A 21244-nucleotide genomic window follows, 5' to 3' on the forward strand; every position below is an offset into this window, starting at 1 on the left:
TTTGGAATAACAAAGAATAAGTGGATCATTGTACATTGGACAGGACAGTAAATACAACAGGGAGCACTGAACTCATCCATGCAAACAAAAACGGCAAACATTCAGTTACTTGTGTTTTAAGGATTATGCACTGGAAAATACATAACAGTAAATGTGTGCTAAGTATCAGGAAGGGTGCAACGTTAATTGATTATGATTATGTGAATTATTGAAATTAAGAAAGTCAGATCTCCCTCCTTATGCAGGATGGAGATCCGTTTAAAAAAAATAAAAAATAATAATTCACATTACAATGGCCCTCCTCTTCATGTATGTCTAGTTAAAACGCACCTGTCACCAGGAATGTCATTTTGAGCTGGTCACAGGTTCTAATAGCCGATTACAACTTTATTCCACGTTAGATGGCTTGCTTCCTGCCAGCAGTGTGTGATGAGTCTCAGGGGGAAAGGGGTAGTAGCTGAAGCAGTCTGTGTGTCTGTGTGTCAGTCTCCTCTCCACCAGAATCCTCCAGCTCCCTCTCCCCATTTCCTGAAGCGGAGGTAGGGAAATGGTATGGAGTGGATGAAGAATGCATGAGGAGACTGAGACATAGGCACACAGGCTGCCTAAGCCATAAACGGCTGGTTTACCATCTTCATCTGGTTTCTCCATCTTTGCAAATAATGACACATTTTAGGATCTGACCCCTGGGACCTGTAATGATCCTGATACAAGGGTCACACAACTATTTAGTCTCACATCTCTTTCATTGTGTATTTGTACATTTATTATAATGGACACTAACTTATTGAGACATTTTGTATAAATCAATAGTACAATTGGCTACAAGAAACTTTGAAGTATATCTTATGATCTTTCTTCCCAAATGTTTGTTCTTATCCTCGTTTATTCTCGCCTCACTGCTGAATCTGCTGAATTTCATCTTGCTAGTAAACATAGACAGAATGTTGTTTATGTGTCAAATTACATAAAGCTATATTCACATGGGAGAGAAAAACATCGATACAGATTACAGAGATGGGAGCTGCAGAAAAGTGAAGACTACAAATCACATAATCACCAGAAATAGTGCTATTCTTCATGTCCTAACACTGAACAACTGATACTGGACACAGTTGGAAGTTGTGCTTGATATTGTATCTCAACTCTATTAAAATGAAAGGGGATAATATGTGCAACACCCCAGCCAATGCATTAGCTAGGTGGTTGTTGCGAATAGCACCCTCTCCTTGTCGGGAGCTATCTGGTGAGCCTGTGCAACTCACTCCAAAGCTACTGCCCTGGTAAACTTTGTAATTGCAGCTGTAGGTCAATGCCTGTTAAGGCAAGAGTTTACATGTGAAATGTTATTAACCAATGATATCCTTTGTACTATTGTGCAGCAAGCTGGAAGCTGATTATAGAGTGCTGCCACCTCACTAGGGGATTATAAAAACCCAGGTTATCAGAGTCAGTCAGAGCACATAGTCAGACCTCATTGTCTGAGGTCTTGGATCAAAGTCAGTAGAGTGAGAAATAAGTCCAGTGTGCAGCTCCAGCAGAGCTGCCATCCAGACACACTGCCAGGAAGCAGAGGTGTCTCAGGCCACTGCCTGACACATTGAGTAAGTCAGGAGACTAAGCCCGAGAGCAGAGGTCCACTGTCTGGACTCAGATCCATCTACCAGCCCAGCCTGAAGTTACTACCAGGCTGTGAGCAACCTTCCTGCCATCTCCTTCCTGCCATCTCCTACAACCTGTTGCTTCTGATGTTAGGCTGTTGCCTGTTTTTCCAATTCGAATAAAGAACCGAGAGTTGATTTGTACAACATGCCTCTGCGTAATCCCTGGATCAGGCTGCCTCACTATCACGGGCTCCCAATCCTCACCCAGGGATAACTATATGCATCTCAGGGGTTGTCCCAGGGAGAAACCTCTTTCATCAGACTCTCCCTCTACTTTTCTTGCACACACCCTCTGCTGGAGGCCTTCCAGGCTATAAGCACCTCCTCCGGTCCCAATACCAAGCACTATGACCATAGCGTGCCCAAGGTCGCATAAGCCAGCCCCTCAGGTATTCCGGGGTCCGGCTGTCTACAACCACCGAAGAAAGTATAGGTCCTGGTGGGGGATGTTACATATGCAATACTAAATGCAACCTGTGGGTAGCATTTTATTCTGATCCTATACAAACCCCTCAAAAGAAATCATGCTCTTTAATCCTCCACTGAGCTGCCTTTTTATATACTAGTTTTTATGAAAACTATTTGAAAATTCCTTGAAGATTCCAATGTGCCTGATCATTAAGGGGTTCATTTACGTTATCTTATGTTTCTTGAATTCTAAATTGCAACAATTTTGTATATGGAGGCTATGTTATCATGCAGCTAAACACCTTTCAGCTCATGTTTCTTCCAGTTTGGTGGCATAATACAGAAAATCTACTTTCTTAGTAGTTGTATAAAATTATGAAGGAGTAGAGTTTAGCACTGAAGACAAGCGCTCCTTGCCTCAGAGTTTCTTCTCTTGAGCCAGTTAGTGATGATCTTGGGCATAATTGAATCAAATACAGCAAATGGGACATTTAGAGGTGGGGAGAGCATGATACATGTGCTAAACTCTCATCCTCCATGATGTGCTCTCTACAACTAATGTATGGTAGTGTTTAATTAGATCAATTTCTGCTGACAGGTTCTTTTTTTTTTTTAAATAAATGTACCCACATAAGTGATACATATTATACAGATAATTTGTGTTCATAATTCCCTATAGGACATAAGGTGAACTGTCACCCCTGGGAAATGTAATATTTGAAAAATGACTGTAATATATTTGTAAGTAAAATGACCTACGGCTTAACCAAAAATACCAAAGCGTGTAACAAAAATATCACCATTGTCTGGAATAATATAACATATAACTTTATTAATACAGCATGACAGATACACAGTGAAGGAACTCTGTGCTTGCCGTTCCAACTCTGCTTCAGGACTAAAGTCATTTTTCAGAGGCCAATGTTGACTATACATCCAAGATGTTCTTTCTGATTTGACGTCTTGATGCTGATACAAAACAGCATGAAAGGCCATTGCAAATACACAATATACATCAGCAAAACTCCTTCAATCCACTTTCATGCAATATGAAATAAATATACTATAAAATGATCATTTGAAAGTTCCAATTGACCTGCAGTTTTAAAAAGAGAAGAGCTGCCCATTGTAATAGAGCAGTGATAAGTGCAATGTTAATATGTGACTATGTAACTAAGCGGACGTGCATACCATGATTCCAAATGTCCCATTGTTCTTATCTCAGATTTCAAGATCTGATCCACGAAATCCTATGATAACCTGGGACCATGATCTTTTCATTCATGATTTAATATCTGAGAAGTTCAAGACAAAAACTTCAACATTGTTTTGGCCAGGAACAGTGGGGGCCAATAGAAATACAGTTGAAGCCCACTGGTACATCTAGTCCATGAAGTAACAGAAGAACATGAAAATATCTTCAGTCACTATACCCACTGAGCATCACCCACTACCACTATGGAAATATGAAAGAAGTTAGAAAAGCTCCTTCCTTTTATTTTTGCCCCGTCATGCATTTCATGGTGACCTATTATTGCTCTAATACTGCCGATTTGTTATTATATCCTCCTATATAATTAATATGTATTACATAATAGCATTACCCGCATGAAATCGGAATAGTAACTGTTGTGTTTCATGCTTGTCGTAGGTGCAGTTTCCCCCTAATATAAAATAGAAATCTGCCCCAAAGTGATATCATTTGGATTTGTTCTAATTTCATTAAAATTACACTTGTACTTTACCTAAGAAAGACATTTTCAGAATGACATTTCAATTTCCTGTTGTTTTTCAGAGGCTGCCACCAAGGATTATTGTATCCTTCTCTTATTACCCTTTAAGCGATACTGTCCAACTTATTTAGGAGCTGGTATGAGCACCTTACACATCCTGACATTAGCAGTGCATCATACTAAGTAAACTGCACTTCTTTGTACCTTGTATTCAGAAATTCAGGGAACAGGATTTAGGAGGATTCTGTCATGGAAATCCATGCTGAAATCCTTCTCCCACTGATGTCAATGTTATAACAGACTGTGGATTTTGACACTAAATATGACGTTCTATCATAGGGTAGAAGAATTCTCCCCCTCGCATAGTTATCCATGTAGCCCCAGAAGGAACAGGGGCATTGCTATAGCAGAACATTACACAAGGCTAAGAAACCCAATTTAAGGAGTGGAGGACAGTAGAATAGCTAAAAGGGTTCCGCCCAAGATCAGCGATAAAATGATTCTCAAGGCCCCCACACCATATATGCTAAAGATATTGATAGGGATCTGGGATGTGTGCCCTCGTCTTTTCACTCATTAGTCTTTGTCCCACGTGTGTGGCAACGTATCGCTCTGTGCGGCCATTGCCATCTATGGGAGACGTGTACCCCCGATGGTCGTGTGCATGGGGCCTTAGAAGGTATAGATAGATGTCTTCCATTTTTATCGTGTGGTGGGAGAAAAGTTAGCATTATTGCCTAGTATTAGTTTTATTAGGGTACAAGGGTTAATATTACTATGTGGAGACAGAGAAGGGGACTAGCGTTATGTAGGGGACACGGGGGTAGGTAACATTACTGAGTGAAGCATATTACTGGGGTGTACTGTTACTAATTAGGGTCACTGCATAGATCCCTAATACTTTGCGGTACAGTTATTATTACGATTTTTACATTTTGTGATACAAACAGTTGTTCTTCGTTTCCTTCTCCTATTACCCTTTAACGCCTGACATATACTACGTCATATGTCGGCTACGTTTGTTTAGAGAAGGCTCGTGGGCTTAGCAAATTTTACATTAGGAACTATATACAGCATCAAAACAAACCTCAGTACATAAAAATAGCACCAGAACCAACATTAATACATATATACAGCACCAGAACCAAGTTCAGTACACTCAAATGAGATATGTGCATTCCAATCACCCACCACCCAAAACACATAGTTTTGTTTTTTAATTCCATCTCTAGATGGTTGACTTCCTAACTATCAGATACATCACAGTCAGGATTTCTGAAATTAAGAGAAATACAAATTCTAGTTGAAATTTATTGTCATATTGATGTTGGAGTCAATTTATCAAGATGAAAAGTATGATTCTCTTTAATAACAATTAGGATGTCACTTCTGTTATGAGGTTGTTGCTAGTTGCTCCAACTGGTTTGTCTGGAACCTGAAGATAGGCCTGACATTTAAAGTCTAAAGCTTTATTGGTATTATTAGGTTGATGGATTGTACTAGACAGGACACGGGGAGCTACTCCATAGCGAGGGGTCATGAAGGCAGAGGTAGGTGGTTGTCTGTATGACGCGGTGTAGACACTTCTCAGCTCTTCAGAATTGTGGTCTTTCCAGAATTTTTGCTTTTCTTGTAATAGACCAAAATTGGTTGGTGGATCTGGAAAACAGACAATGAATAAGAATGAATGTTCCATATTTTGTATCTGGTTTATGAAATGTCTCGTTGAATACCCTAAGTAGGAGTTGAGGATCAACAGAGGGGGGAGATCCACATAATAACTGGTAGTAGATAAGCAGAAAAAGGATCAACTACAAAGAGAGTCTTTCTCTTTGGAAGACCAAATACATCCGTGTGTTATAATGTGTTGACTAACTTCCAATGGAAGAAATGCAGAGGTATTAAACGCTGAAGGCATAATCGTGAATACAGACTGAAAATGGTATGCTTAGTGATAACCCTGATGGTAGCCTCATCAACCCTTAGATAACACCACCAATAATGTCTGCAGCATCTATGGGGCTTGTATCCACATCCTTTGATGCTATGGTAATCGTGGGTCACAGCTACTAACTTGGCCTAGGCATTGCCAGAGCCATCAATAATATAATACTGCAATATATAACACAACATATTAATTCAGTCAGTCCAACAAATAGGTTGCAAATCAGTAGCAACATCAACCACTGAGATAAATTGGGCACATGGTCCCTTTGTATTATGCTTAGACATGATACATTTTCGATTTTACCTGTAGAAGGAAAGTCAGATTTCTCCGGAGCCCAGGTCAGACTGTTTCCTTCCCAGCTTCGCAAAGGAGGCAGAGTAGAATTGCCACGTCTTATGTAATGGTCATCATACTGTGACACTAAGTGCCTGGAACTCGACTCTCCGTGATGTGATAGTAAATGATGTCCTGGTAAACCCTGGGATGCAATACAATAAAATTATTTACTGGGTTGTATTTTTATAATTTAGTAAAAAAAAAAAAACTTGGCATAGTTCTCATGGAATTTACACAAAAAAATGTGTATTGTAAAAGATTTGATCCACATTTTTATTTGTTTAGATTCTTATGACAAATGGTGCATACCCTGGCATACCCCTGATGAAGCCTTGAGGGGTAAAACACACATGGTCTGTATCTACAATCTTTATTCCACACTCTGCTGAAAGCCTTGCTTGATGGTAAAGGGGCTGACTTATAAGGTAGCAAAAGAGGCATGGTTTTCCTCCTAGAGGAGTATCATTGGCTGTAAGTCTCCACACATCTGCAAGGAGGTCTTAATTGGCAAAGTAAGGAGAACTTTTACTTCCTGACCATCTCGCTCTAAACGCATCTCACGCTAAATCAGTTCCAAACACTGTACTGAAGAGACAGTGCTTCTGGAATAGATATACTGGATTGGCTTTTATCCTGCATTATATCATTGGGCTTCCTAAAAGTCATGCTTAATGGTAAGGGGGCTGCCTAACAAGGCAGCTAATAGAGGGTGGCTTTCCTTGTCCCATGTAGGAAAACTTATTTCCCATAACCCCCTAGAGGAGCATCAATGTTTAAAAGTCTCCACACACCTTCAAGGCGGCCTTAATTGGCAAACTCTCTGTAAGAAGCACTTTTACTTCCTGACCCTACTGCACTTCTCAGTATGGCATTTATGTCTAGTGGAAATGTAACCCTTTATCCATATTTCACTGTCGAGCCCTAAAGCAGAGGTGTTTCCATTTCACGCACCTTTTGGTACTTATGCTAGTATATACTTACCTTATCTGCTGCATCATCATGCCTTGTGTATTTTTAAAATGTTTTAACACTGTGTCATTAGGTTTAATAAGCATTAATATGGTTTATCATCATGTCATCATTATCATCATATTAATATGTCTATGTTTCTGCACTGTTCTGGTTCAAGTGTAAAGTCCAACAAGATACTAGGATTCTGTAACGCTCCACCTTCTCAGGCCCTTCTCTAGCCCATTTGTTTTTTCTGGAGTGTTGTTTTAATAATTGGATTAAATAAACTTTTACCCATGACAAAACATAGGTGTAATTTAAAAGAACTGTTTTACCTCCATTCGTTTTAAGAAATATCTCCTCTGTATTCGATCCGGCTTACTGTCTGCGAAGTGTACAAAGTCTTTTTCATAACAACTTTTGGATGCTGTAAGATTGCTTCTTATAAACTAAAACAAAATAAAAATTATAGTGAGAAATAGATGTTACAGTAGATGTTATGTAGCCTGGGAGAGCACACGGCAGCGCATTGGACAGGAAGAGGGGTGTGTGCTGCTCCCCTCCCCCCTCTCCATAGCAATTAATGGCGCCTTTTCTCATGCACGGTATATAGTACCGTACCGCCCCGGGCGGCTATAGCTATCTATAGGGATGTATAAACATGGCAAGTGTAAAAGGGGCTTAAGAAATGAAAACTTTACATACATAACATACACTATTTACTCAATCTCTCCTGACTCGCCTATTTTAGTAACACCCAGTTGTCAAATAAGGAATACATGTACAGAGTTCAGAGCTCTATGTAATGTATGTACATAATTGGTCATTTATTATTGTTCTGGTGTTCTTCAATACCATACAGTCATGAAATAAGTGTTGGGTGCACTCAAAATAATCTGCACAATATTGCTATATTAGGAGCAGTTTGTGCGGCGGAGCTGCACCTCTTATGGAATTGAAAAATCTTAACACTTTGGCTTTCTTTTGGACTAAGATAAGTGACTTGTGTGCACACTGATAGACCATTCCATGTGTATTCATAAATTCCTAGATTTAATGCTGCCACCTTGTGGTTATAGCTGGTGTATGCTTCTGTGTATACAAATGTGTGAGCTTTCCTGTAATCCTTAGGGCTCATTCAGACCGGCATGTCCGTTGCAAGTTTATAAAAAAAATGCGGACGTGGGATATCCGTGTGTAGTCCAGTCCGCATTGTATCTTCATCCGTATTTTTCACATCAGTATGTTTATAAGTCACCCATTTTTTCACCCTTATAAAAAAAATGGGTTTCTATTTTTTTCCAGCCCTTTCCCAGTTGGTTGCCTATGAACAATTCAGAAAAATATGAACTCATATGGATGTCACCCATTTTTTGGGGGGGGGCATTGACTTCTATGTAGGTCTGTGGTCCGTGTGAGAAAAAATAGCGCATGCTGAAGTTTATTCTGCACTGTCTGCACATCTGTGTAAAAAAACGACATGAGGACAGACTCATAGGAATCAATGGGTCCATATTCTATCCGCAAAAAAAACTGATAGCATACGGATATCAAAAACGCAGTCTGAATAAGCCATTAATTAGGTTTAAAATCATTCTGGAATTGTAGTATAGCATCTTTATTCAATTCATTGAATATAAAAGTACAATGTTTCTTGTTCTTGTTTCAGGATATGTGGTTGGCAGCAGGTAAATCACCACATAGAGGATCTTGGGGGACAGAAGTGGAGAGGTTAGACCTTCTGTTGAGTAAGGATACAGCTTATTTAGGACAATTCTCCTCCAGTATGTGGTGCAATTTATAGAGTTGTGTCTGCACTAAAGACTCTTACCACTGGGGGGCACCAAAATCAATGTAAGGTTAAAATGAACCCCAAAACAAAATGCAGGCAGTCTCCGGGTTACGTACAAGATAGGGTCCATAGGTTTGTTCTTAAGTCGAATTTGTATGTAAGTCGAAACTGTGTATTTTATAATTGTAGATACAGACAACATTTTTTTTTGCCCCAGTGACAATTGGAGTTTAAAATGTTTTTTGCTTAATTGGCCAAGGATTATCAATAAAGCTTCATAACAGACACTAAAGGAAAGAGAGCTTCACCAGAGGTCACAGGGTGCAGAGGGGTCCGTCTTTAACTATGGGTCATCTGTAAGTCGGGTGTCCTTGAGTAGGGGACTGCCTGTACAGACAGTTCATGAGTTACGTAAAAGATAGGTTTTTTTAGGTTTGTACTTAAGTTGAATTAAGTCGGAACTGGTATATTTTATAAATAGAACTGTAGACAAAAATGTTTTTGTCCTCGTGACAATTAAAATTTTTCAATTTTGTGCTGTCATAAGATTCTAAAAAAAAAACAACCTTCATTACAGACAACTTACAGAAGATCATTGCAGCCTGGGACTACAATGTTGCAGAATATGATGGCGCTACAGAAGTAAAGATTTATTATTTTATTTTATATTATTATTTACTATTATTATTAATGCCTAATATTCCCAGGGTTAGAAAGGTTTTGATGTTAATTGTAGTGACTTTTGCAGATGTGGTGGGTTGTACGGTTTTATTTAGCACAAGTTCAAAAGTTTTCCTTTTAACCCCTTAAGGACCAAGCTCACTTTTATCTTGAGGACCAAGCACAACTTTTCAAATTTGCCATGTGTTTCATGGAACTAAACTAAATTTTGACATGTAAGTGAAGAATGTAATTTTTGGTATTAATACAAGAATACCTCACATGTGATCGTAAGCTGCTATAGGGGCGCACAGTGAAACTCAGAAGGGTAGGAGAGCCAGTTGGCTTTTGGAGTTTGCTGAAACATATTTCAGTTGATAAAATCCTTGGGGGGCTAAGTTTCTCATTTTGGAAACTTAACCCCTCAAGGATCTTATCAAGGGGTATAATGAGCATTTTAGTCCACAAATGTTGTATTCAGTATACAGTATATTACTAAGCTGGGGGGGGGTGTATATGGGATACAGTGGGGCACATATACTAAGGGTCCGCGGACCACATTTACGCCAGGTTTCCCATCAATTTCCGTTTTGCGCCGCATTTAACAGGGGGTTAATCAGGGGCGGGCCGTCGGATGATACGACGGATCCATACAAACCGCGGGATTTAACTTTAAAATTGTGTTGCATATAATGCACTTACATTCCCCGAGAAGAAGATGGTGAACTCCGGCAGACCTGATCAGGGAAGCAACACATGCACGATATCGGGTGCACGCTGTAAGTGAATCGCGGCAGCTGTGCGTTCTCGTCGGGGATCGCGCACGGATAGGTAAGTAAATGTGCCCCAGTATATTACTAAACTGGGAGGCTGTATATGGGATACAGTATATTACTAAGCTGGGGGGATGTATATGGGGTACAGTATATTACTAAACTGGGAGGCTGTATATGGGATACAGTATATTATTAAATTGGGAGGCTGTATATGGGATACAGTATATTACTAAGCTGGGGGGGCTGTATATGGGATACAGTTTATTACTAAGCTGGGGGCTGTATATGGGATACAGTATATTACTAAACTGGGAGGCTTTATATGGGATACAGTATATTACTAAGCTGGGGGGCTGTATATGGGATACAGTGTATTACTAAGCTGGGGGGCTGTATATGGGATACAGTATATTACTAAGCATGGAGGGCTGTATATGGGATACAGTATATTACTAAGCTGGGGGCTGTATATGGGATACAGAATATTACTAAGCTGGGGGGCTGTATATGGGATACAGTATATTACTAAGCTGGGGGGCTGTATATGGGGTACAGTATATTACTAAGTTGGGAGAGGCCTGTATATGGGATACAGTATATTACTAAGCTGGGGGGGATGTATATGGGATACAGTATATTACTAAGCTGGGAGGGCTGTATATGGGATACAATATATTACTAAGCTGGGGGCTGTACATGGGGTACAGTATATTACTAAGCTGGGGGGATGTATATAGGATACAGTATATTACTAAGTTGGGGGGCTGTATATGGGATATAGTAAATTAATAAGCTGGAGGGCTGTATATGGGATACAGTATATTACTAAGCTGGGGATCTGTTAATGGGATACAGGATATTACTAAGCTGGGGGGCTGTATATGGAATATAGTATATTACTAAGCTGGGAGGGCTGTATATGGGGTAGAGTATATTACTAAGCTGGGAGGATGTATATGGGATACAGTATATTACTATATTACTAAGCTGGGAGGGCTGTATATGGGATACAGTATATTACTAAGCTGTGAGGGCTGTATATGGAATACAGTATATTACTAAGCTGGGAGGGCTGTATATGGGGTAGAGTATATTACTAAGCTGGGAGGATGTATATGGGATACAATATATTACTAAGCTGGGAGGGCTATATATGGGATACAGTATATTACTAAGCTGTGAGGGCTGTATATGGGATACAGTATATTACTAAGCTGGGAGGGCTGTATATAGGATGTAGTATATTACTAAGCTGGGAGGGCTGTATATGGGATACAGTATATTACTAAGCTGGGGGGCTGTATATGGAATACAGTATATTACTAAACTGGGGTTCTGTATATGGGGTAGAGTATATTACTAAGCTGGGGGGGCTGTATATGGGATACAGTATATTACTAAGTTGGGAGTCTGTATATGGGGAACAGTATATAGCTAAGCTGGGAGGGCTATATATGGAATACAGTGAATTGCTAAACTGGGAGGTCTGTATATGGAATACAGTATATTACTAGGCTGGGGGGCTGTATATGGGGAACAGTATATAACTAAGCTGGGAGGGCTGTATATGGAATACAGTATATTACTAAGCTGGGGGGATGTATATGCGATACAGTATATTACTAAGCTGGGAGGGCTGTATATGGGGAACAGTATATAACTAAGCTGGGAGGGCTGGATATGGAATACAGTATATTACTAAGCTGGGAGGGCTGTATACGGGATACAGTATATAACTAAGCCGGAGGGCTGTATATGGGGAACAGTATATAACTAAGCTGGGGGGCGGTATATGGGATACAGAATATTACTAAGCTGGGCGGCTGTATATGGGGAACAGTATATAACTAAGCTGGGGGCTGTATATGGGGTACAGTATATTACTAAGCTGAGGGGAATGTATATGGGATACAGTATATTACTAAGCTGGGGGGCTGTATATGGAATACAGTATATTACTAAGCTGGGGGCTGTATATGGGATACAGTATATTACTAAGCTGGGGGCTGTATATGGAATACAGTATATTACTAAGCTGGGGGCTGTATATGGAATACAGTATATTACTAAGCTGGGGGCTGTATATGGGATACAGTATATTACTAAGCTGGGGGCTGTATATGGGGTAGAGTATATTACTAAGCTGGGCGGCTGTATATGGGGAACAGTATATAACTAAGCTGGGGGCTGTATATGGGGTACAGTATATTACTAAGCTGAGGGGAATGTATATGGGATACAGTATATTACTAAGCTGGGGGGCTGTATATGGAATACAGTATATTACTAAGCTGGGGGCTGTATATGGGATACAGTATATTACTAAGCTGGGGGCTGTATATGGAATACAGTATATTACTAAGCTGGGGGCTGTATATGGAATACAGTATATTACTAAGCTGGGGGCTGTATATGGGATACAGTATATAACTAAGCTGGGGGGCGGTATATGGGATACAGAATATTACTAAGCTGGGCGGCTGTATATGGGGAACAGTATATAACTAAGCTGGGGGCTGTATATGGGGTACAGTATATTACTAAGCTGAGGGGAATGTATATGGGATACAGTATATTACTAAGCTGGGGGGCTGTATATGGAATACAGTATATTACTAAGCTGGGGGCTGTATATGGGATACAGTATATTACTAAGCTGGGGGCTGTATATGGAATACAGTATATTACTAAGCTGGGGGCTGTATATGGAATACAGTATATTACTAAGCTGGGGGCTGTATATGGGATACAGTATATTACTAAGCTGGGGGCTGTATATGGGGTAGAGTATATTACTAAGCTGGGGGGGCTGTATATGGGATACAGTATATTACTAAGTTGGGAGTCTGTATATGGGGAACAGTATATAGCTAAGCTGGGAGGGCTATATATGGAATACAGTGAATTGCTAAACTGGGAGGTCTGTATATGGAATACAGTATATTACTAGGCTGGGGGGCTGTATATGGGGAACAGTATATAACTAAGCTGGGAGGGCTGTATATGGAATACAGTATATTACTAAGCTGGGGGGATGTATATGCGATACAGTATATTACTAAGCTGGGAGGGCTGTATATGGGGAACAGTATATAACTAAGCTGGGAGGGCTGGATATGGAATACAGTATATTACTAAGCTGGGAGGGCTGTATACGGGATACAGTATATAACTAAGCCGGAGGGCTGTATATGGGGAACAGTATATAACTAAGCTGGGGGGCGGTATATGGGATACAGAATATTACTAAGCTGGGCGGCTGTATATGGGGAACAGTATATAACTAAGCTGGGGGCTGTATATGGGGTACAGTATATTACTAAGCTGGGGGGAATGTATATGGGATACAGTATATTACTAAGCTGGGGGGCTGTATATGGAATACAGTATATTACTAAGCTGGGGGCTGTATATGGGATACAGTATATTACTAAGCTGGGGGCTGTATATGGAATACAGTATATTACTAAGCTGGGGGCTGTATATGGAATACAGTATATTACTAAGCTGGGGGCTGTATATGGAATACAGTATATTACTAAGCTGGGGGCTGTATATGGGATACAGTATATTACTAAGCTGGGGGGCTGTATATGGAATACAGTATATTACTAAGCTGGGGGCTGTATATGGGATACAGTATATTACTAAGCTGGGAGGGCTGTACAAGGGGAACAGTATATAACTAAGCTGGGGGGGCTGTATATGGAGTACAGTATAATACTAAGCTGGGGGGCTGTATATGGTATACAGTATATTACTAAGCTGGGAGGGCTGTATATGGGATACAGTATATTACTAAGATGGGGGGCTGTATACGAGATACAGTATATAACTAAGCTGGAGGGCTGTATATGGGATACAGTATATTACTAAGCTGGGAGGGCTGTATACGGGATACAGTATATTACTAAGCTGGAGGGCTGTATATGGGATACAGTATATTACTAAGCTGGAGGGCTGTATATGGGATACAGTATATTACTAAGCTGGGGGGCTGTATACGGGATACAGTATATTACTAAGCATGGAGGGCTGTATATGGGATACAGTATATTACTAAGCTGGGGGCTGTATATGGGATACAGTATATTACTAAGCTGGGGGGAATGTATATGGGATATAGTATATTGCTAAGCTGAGAGGCTGTATATGGGATACAGTATATTACTAAGCATGGAGGGCTGTATATGGAATATAGTATATTACTAAGCTGGGGGCTGTATACGGGATACAGTATATAACTAAGCTGGAGGGCTGTATATGGGATACAGTATATTACTAAGCATGGAGGGCTGTATATGGGATACAGTATATTACTAAGCATGGAGGGCTGTATATGGGATATTACAGAATATTACTAAGCTGGGGGAAATGTATATGGGATACAGTATATCACTAAGCTGGGGGCTGTATATGGGATACAGTATATTACTAAGGTGGGGGGCTGTTTATGGGGTACAGTATATTACTAAGCTGGGGGCTGTATATTGGATACAGTATATTACTAATCTGGGGGCTGTATATGCGATACAGTATATTACTAAGCTGGGGGGAATGTATATGGGATACAGTATATTACTAAGCTGGAGGGCTGTATATGGGATACAGTATATTACTAAGCTGGGGGGCTGTATATGGGATACAGTATATTACTAAGCTGGGGGCTGTATATGGGATACAGTATATTACTAAGCTGGGGGGCTGTATATGGGATACAGTATATTACTAATCTGGGGGCTGTATATGCGATACAGTATATTACTAAGCTGGGAGGAGGATGTATATGGGATACAGTATATTACTAAGCTGGGAGGGGGCTGTATATGGAATACAGTATATTACTAAGCTGGGGGGCTGTATATGGGATACAGTATATTACTAAGCTGGGGGGCTGTATATGGGATACAGTATATTACTAAGCTCGGGGGCTGTATATGGGATACAGTATATTACTAAGCTGGGGGGCTGTATATGGGGTACAGTATATTATTAAGCTGGGGGGCTGTATATGGGGTACAGTATATTACTAAGCTGGGGGGCTGTATATGGGATACAGTATATTACTAAGCTGGGGTTCTGTATATGGGGTAGAGTATATTACTAAGCTGGGGGGCTGTATATGGGATACAGTATATTACTAAGCTGGGGGGAATGTATATGGGATACAGTACAGGCCTCTACATAAATTGGATTGGGGCTGTATATGGGGCTGTATGTAACTTAATAATATCATGGTGTCATATATTAATTATAGGATACAATAAATTACCGAGACTGAGGTCACGTGATGTGTTTGCTGTTGGAAAATGCATAATCAAAGACGTCATGTGTTTTATAAGAGGTAACTTGTGTTTTATATTGCTACTTATTTGAATTATTACTAATGTTAAAAGGCAAAACAGATGTAGTTAAAAACCTACACATTTTGTGATGCATTTCTCCTAATACTCTTACATTATGTTTCAAAATACAATGCAAATGCATCATGCCAACCCATCCTTGGGGGGGCTCATTAATTAAGGGGTGCTGTATATATAATAAATAGGGATCTGTATATACTATAGTTTATTCCAGTGGACTAATATATAACCCTTACAACACAACTGACTACACTCTCACCCACATATAAAATATCCATGCATATATTAATCAAGTGGATGTTTTATACGTAGGTGAGAGTGTAGTCAGTTGTGTTGTGAGGGTTATATATTAGGCCACTGGAATTATCTATAGTATATACAGAACCCTATTTATCCCAGATGGAGAGGAGGGCAAAGTGGAAAAATGCTCCTTAGGAGGTGACCCTAGTGGAGAGCAATCCTACTAAGGAGGACCTTAGAGAGCTGGTAGCACAAACCAGAGAACAGAGGCAGCAAGCAGATGCATTCTTGGCATGTGTCACCAAAAAGGAAACATGCCAGGGGAAGCACACCATTGGGGGGGGGGGGGGCTAGAAAAAGATGAAGGAGAAAAAGAGAGTGGTGGAGTGATAGGGACAGCAGAAGGATGTATAATATCTGTGCTTTTGTATATGTCCTCCTGATAAAGATGAAGTTACCGTGTTGAAACCCTTAGCCCTGCATTTTCACAAATAAACCACTTGATAATTTATCTATGTTTGACCTCCTTTTTGTACGTCTGATGGCATTTTGAGTCCCTGTATTTTATTCAACATTCTGTGTCTATTATACCTTTGCAGGACATCTACCACCAGATTACTGGTTATAGAGTGTCCTAAAAAGGCTGCTTGTTACATATAGGGGATGGGGGGACTATTTTTTACACATTTTCTGGCATCTTTATCGCCAAGATAACTTTATTATATTCATGCCCCCACTGTAAGCCTCCTCCTGCCGCCAGCCGGGAAACTAGGATCTGGCATGGAGAGAGCAGGGCATGTACTGTCTCCTAGTTCCCCGGCCAGTGGCAGGAGGGGCTTGCAGTGGGGAAGGGGTGTGTGAACTTATATGCTTGGGCTATTTATATACTGAGTGGGCACCTGCCCGAGGATATCTATATACCATACCTCCCAACTTTTCTGGAAGGGAAAGAGGGACAAAATAGCAGCACGCCCAGCATGCCGCAGGCACTGTGATGTAGCTACTGAGGAGCAAACACTGTGAGATGGCTATCTGGAAGCAGGCACTGTGATGTAGCTACTGGGGAGCAGACACAGGAGCATATTTACTATGGGGCCGCAGACCGCATTTTTGTCGGGTTTCCCGACTTTTTCCGTTTTGCGCCGCATTTAACTGGGGTTTTTGGCACACGCGATTGGATTTTGCCGCAATCGCGCCACAATTCGGTGGCTGTCGGACAACCCGACTGATTCGGACTAAGCGCGGAATTTAACATTCAAAATTGTGTCGCAAGCCATGCACTTACATGCACCGGGAACAAGTAGGTGAACTCCGGCGGACCTGAGTGGAGAAGCGACACATGCAGGAAATTGGACGGAAAATCTTAATGAATCGAGGCAGTTCTGAATCCTCGTCGGACAACACACCTCAGGGATCGCGACGGGACGGGTAAGTAAATGTGCCCTACTGTGATGTAGCTACTAAGGAGCAGACACTATGGTGGGGCTACTGGGAAGCAGGCACTGTGATGTGGCTTCTGGGAAACAGGCTACGTGATCTAGCTACTGTAGAGCAGAAATTGTGATGTGGCTACTGGAGAGCAGAAACTATGATGTGGCTACTGAGGAGCAGGCAATGTGATCTAGCTGCTGGAAAGCAGGCACTGTGATGTGGCTACTTGGGAGCAAACACTGTGATGTGGCTACTAAGGAGCAGACACTATGGTGGGGCTACTGGGAAGAAGGAACTGTGATGTAGCTACTGGTTAGCAGACACTGTGATGTGGCTACTGAGAAGCAGACACTGTGCTGTAGCTATTGGGAAGCAGACACTGTGCTGTAGCTACTGGGGAGCAGACACTGTGATGGGGCTACTAGGAAGCAGGCACTGTGATGTGGCTACTGGAAAGCAAGCAATGTGAGGTGGCTATAGGGAAGCAGGCACTGTGATGTGGCTACTGGGAGGCAGGCAATGTGATGTGGCTACTGGGAAGCAGGCACTGTGTTGTGGCTACTGGGAAACAGGCACTGTCATGTGACTACTGGAGAGCAGACTCTGTGATGTGGCTACTGGGGAGCAGACACTGTGATGTTGCTACTGGGAAACAGACACTGTAATGTAGCTACTGGGAAGCAGACACTGAAATGTGGCTACTGGGAAGCAGGCACTGTGATGCAACCACCGATCCTGGTGTCAACCCATCCATCGCCGCCGGCAGCTTCAAAAAGATGGTGGCGCATGTGAGCCGCCAGCTTTGTGAAGATTGTCGCTCCACATGATGTCATCGGGAGGGCGTCGATCAGTTGCCATGACAGCCTCGGGTCTTCTGAAGATCTGGATTTACCCTATTCATTAAAATGTGTTTTTGCACATTATAATGAATGAGGAGGAAAATCCCCATATACTGCCATACTGTAGTATAGCAGTATATGGTAGGATCAATCAGACAACCTAGAGTTAAAGTACCCTAGTGGGTCTGAAAAATAGTAAAAATAAAAAATGAAAAAGTTTTTAAAAAAATTATATTAAAAATATCTAGAAATTCAAATCACCCCCCCCCCCTTTCCTTAGAAGTCATATAAATATAAATAAACAGTAAAAATCCTAAACACATTAGGTATCGCTGCATCCCAAAATGCCCGATCTATCAAAATATAATACCGTATTTTCTGGACTATAAGACGCACTTTTTTTCCCCAGAAAATGGGGAAAAAACAGTGGTGCGTCTTATAGTCCGGATGTAGCCTTTGCAGGAGGGAATGGAGGGCACCTGGCTGCGCTCTGCCAGCCGATGCTGGCAGTAAGCGCAGCCCTTCACAGTGAAGCGCAGCGGCTGTACTCAGTGCCGCTGCGCTCCTCTCCTCTTCTCAGCCCTCCACTGCTAGAGGGAATGGAGGGCTGCACCCCTGCGCTCTGCCGTCCTCAGGGCACCGATATAAATGATCATTATGGCAGCAGTGGAGAGAGAGGGGGGAGGAGAAAATCACTGACTCTGTCTGGCCAATCCCCACTCGGCTTGTAAGTAGCCCGGGAGGCTCAGAGTGAAGACAGAAGGTGAAGGCTGCCGGCAGTGTGTGCAGAGGAGCGGAGCCTGTACAGCGCTGTGTCTGACCTGTAACTTCTCTCCCAGCACAGGATCAGATAAGTGATTAGTGCTCCCTTCCCCCAGGTTTCTGCTCTCACAGTCTTAACCACTTGTTGCCTGGTATGTAGTGGCTGCTGTCCCCCTGGTAGATTGTAAGCTCTTGTGAGCATTGTACAAGCACTGTCATCTCCTGTGTCCTCCTCCTCATAGATTGTAAGCTCTTGTGGCCATTGTACAAGCACTGTCATCTCCTGTGTCCTCCTCATAGATTGTAAGCTCTGGGGACCATTGTACAAGCACTGTCATCTCCTGTGTCCTCCTCCTCATAGATTGTCAGCTCTTGTGACCATTGTACAAGTCCTGTGTCCTCTCATCCTCCTCATAGATTGTAAGCTCTTGTGGCCATTGTACAAGCACTGTCATCCCCTGTGGCCTCCTCCTCCTCATAGATTGTAAGCTCTTGTGGCCATTGTACAAGCACTGTCATCCCTGTGGCCTCCTCCTCCTCATAGATTGTAAGCTCTTGTGGCCATTGTACAAGCACTGTCATCCCTGTGGCCTCCTCCTCCTCATAGATTGTAAGCTCCTGTGTCCATTGTACAAGCACTGTCACCTCCTGTGTCCGCTCCTCCTCATAGATTGTAAGCTCTTGTGGCCATTGTGCAAGCACTGTCATCTCCTGTGTCCTCTTCCACATTGATTGTAAGCTCTTGTGACCAGTGTCACATATACTCATACCTATACAGCCCTGGTAACTCTTGAGACCCCCTGACTACGTGCCAGCATAATTCATCTAGACAGGCTGCTCGCCCCTGCCCCTCTCCAAAGAGAAACTAGGCTGCACTGCCCAGTTACTTTACTGTCACTTTATAAAATATTTTAGCATACTATTTTGGGAAAAAACATTTTTCTTATTTTTCCTCCTCTAAAACCTAGGTGCGTCTTATGGTCCAGTGCGTCTTATAGTCCGAAAAATACGGTAATCTTTTTTTACTGCGATTAATCCCATAACGGAAAATAGTGCCGAAGTAAAAAATGGCACTTTTTTTGTCATTTTGAAAAATAGAAAAAATTCAATAAAAAGTGATCAAAAAGCTGTACAGTCCTAAAAATAGAAGCACTGAAAACACCATCAAAAGTCACAATAAAATTAAACCACCAACAGCTCCGTACAGCGAAGTATGAAAAAGTTATTAGCGCCAGAAAATGGCAAATTCAAAAACATTTTTTTTGTACAGGAGGTTTTAATTTTTGTAAATGTATGAAAACATAATAAAACCTATACAAATTTGTTATCCCGGTGATCGCACCAAACCAAAGAATAAAGTAGACATGTCATTTGGGGTACACAGTGAAAGTAGTAAAATCCAAGCTCACAAGAATAAGGCCCAAATGCATTTTTTCACCATTTCACTGCATTTGGAATTTTTCCCGCTTCCCAGTACACGCCATGGAATATTAAATAACTTCACTATAAAGTGCAATTTGTTATGTAGAAAACAAGCCCTCACAGAGCCCTTTATGGTTAAAAATAAAAAAGTTATAGATTTTTGATGGTGGGGAGTGAAAAATGGAAATGAAAAAACAAAAAAGGGCCAGGTGGTTAAGGGTAACCATGAGGCTGATGTACCTGATAGAAACACCACTGAAAATGTTGGTAATATATCAATAACATTCATTCAGAAATGCATTGGCCTTCACTCTGAAGTGCCTGTATCATGGTCTTTTTCACCTTTATTTTAAGGTATGTCTATATGGTGGCCAATTATAAGAATAATAATAATTCCTTTAATCATATAGCGCACACAGATTATGCAGCGCCGCACAGAGTTTGCCAAATCGGTAGAATAGGCCAAATATAAATATAAAAATCCCATCTCTCAATTTTATACCCCTATTATTCCTAAAACATGGCCCCCTTTCCCAGCTTTGAGACCACCGCGCCACCACTGACACGTAGTAAGTACCTTTTTTCTCTCCTCCACCCAGTTTCCAATCAGCACTTTGTTGGAATACCTCTGCTCTATCCTCCATCCCGGCTGAGACCACTTCATGGCACTGTCGGAATATAAAGCCATAGTGAGACTGGATCTCTGGTGTGTTATGTCTGCTCTGTCTCCGGGAGATCACGTCTCACTGTTCTTTCTGCAGTCACAGTGTTTACTGCCACCATAGCAACCACATTGACAGCTCAGCTCCATTTACTGCACACAACCATTGTGTCCCATGTATCCAGAAAAGTAACACTTGGTCGATTATTATAATGTAATTTTTTGGTCTACTTATTTTCAGTCACAGTCCTTGAAGGA

The 21244-nt window shown here is 41.4% G+C and overlaps 1 protein-coding gene across 2 annotated transcripts; it reads right to left on the bottom strand.

Annotated features, from left to right (window-relative positions):
- Positions 1 to 5102: 5102 nt before the first annotated feature.
- Positions 5103 to 21085, bottom strand: CFAP107 (cilia and flagella associated protein 107). 2 transcript variants are annotated; one of them, XM_072156170.1, is made up of 4 exons: positions 20903 to 21085; positions 7376 to 7489; positions 6057 to 6231; positions 5103 to 5464 (listed from the first exon to the last, which is right to left on the bottom strand). In XM_072156170.1, exons 1-4 carry the CDS (start codon positions 21011 to 21013, stop codon positions 5181 to 5183), a joined length of 684 nt encoding a protein of 227 aa, XP_072012271.1. In that variant the 5' UTR covers positions 21014 to 21085; the 3' UTR covers positions 5103 to 5180. The 2 variants fall into 2 exon arrangements, with proteins under 2 accessions (XP_072012271.1, XP_072012273.1); XM_072156172.1 differs by having other exon boundaries at positions 20952 to 21079.
- Between the last annotated feature and the right edge of the window lie 159 nt (positions 21086 to 21244).

This window comes from Engystomops pustulosus, chromosome 6, assembly GCF_040894005.1.
Source record: "Engystomops pustulosus chromosome 6, aEngPut4.maternal, whole genome shotgun sequence".
Lineage (NCBI taxonomy): Eukaryota > Metazoa > Chordata > Amphibia > Anura > Leptodactylidae > Engystomops > Engystomops pustulosus.

Excerpts from the sequence above, each read along its gene's own strand:
- CFAP107 (XM_072156170.1), bottom strand. The coding sequence starts at position 21,013 with ATGGCTTTATATTCCGACAGTGCCATGAAGTGGTCTCAGCCGGGATGG. Across the intron at positions 6,232-7,375 it reads ATTTCTTAAAACGAATGGAG|GGTTTACCAGGACATCATTT; the intron begins GTAAAACAGTTC and ends ATTGCATCCCAG. Across the intron at positions 5,465-6,056 it reads ATCTGACTTTCCTTCTACAG|ATCCACCAACCAATTTTGGT; the intron begins GTAAAATCGAAA and ends TCTGTTTTCCAG.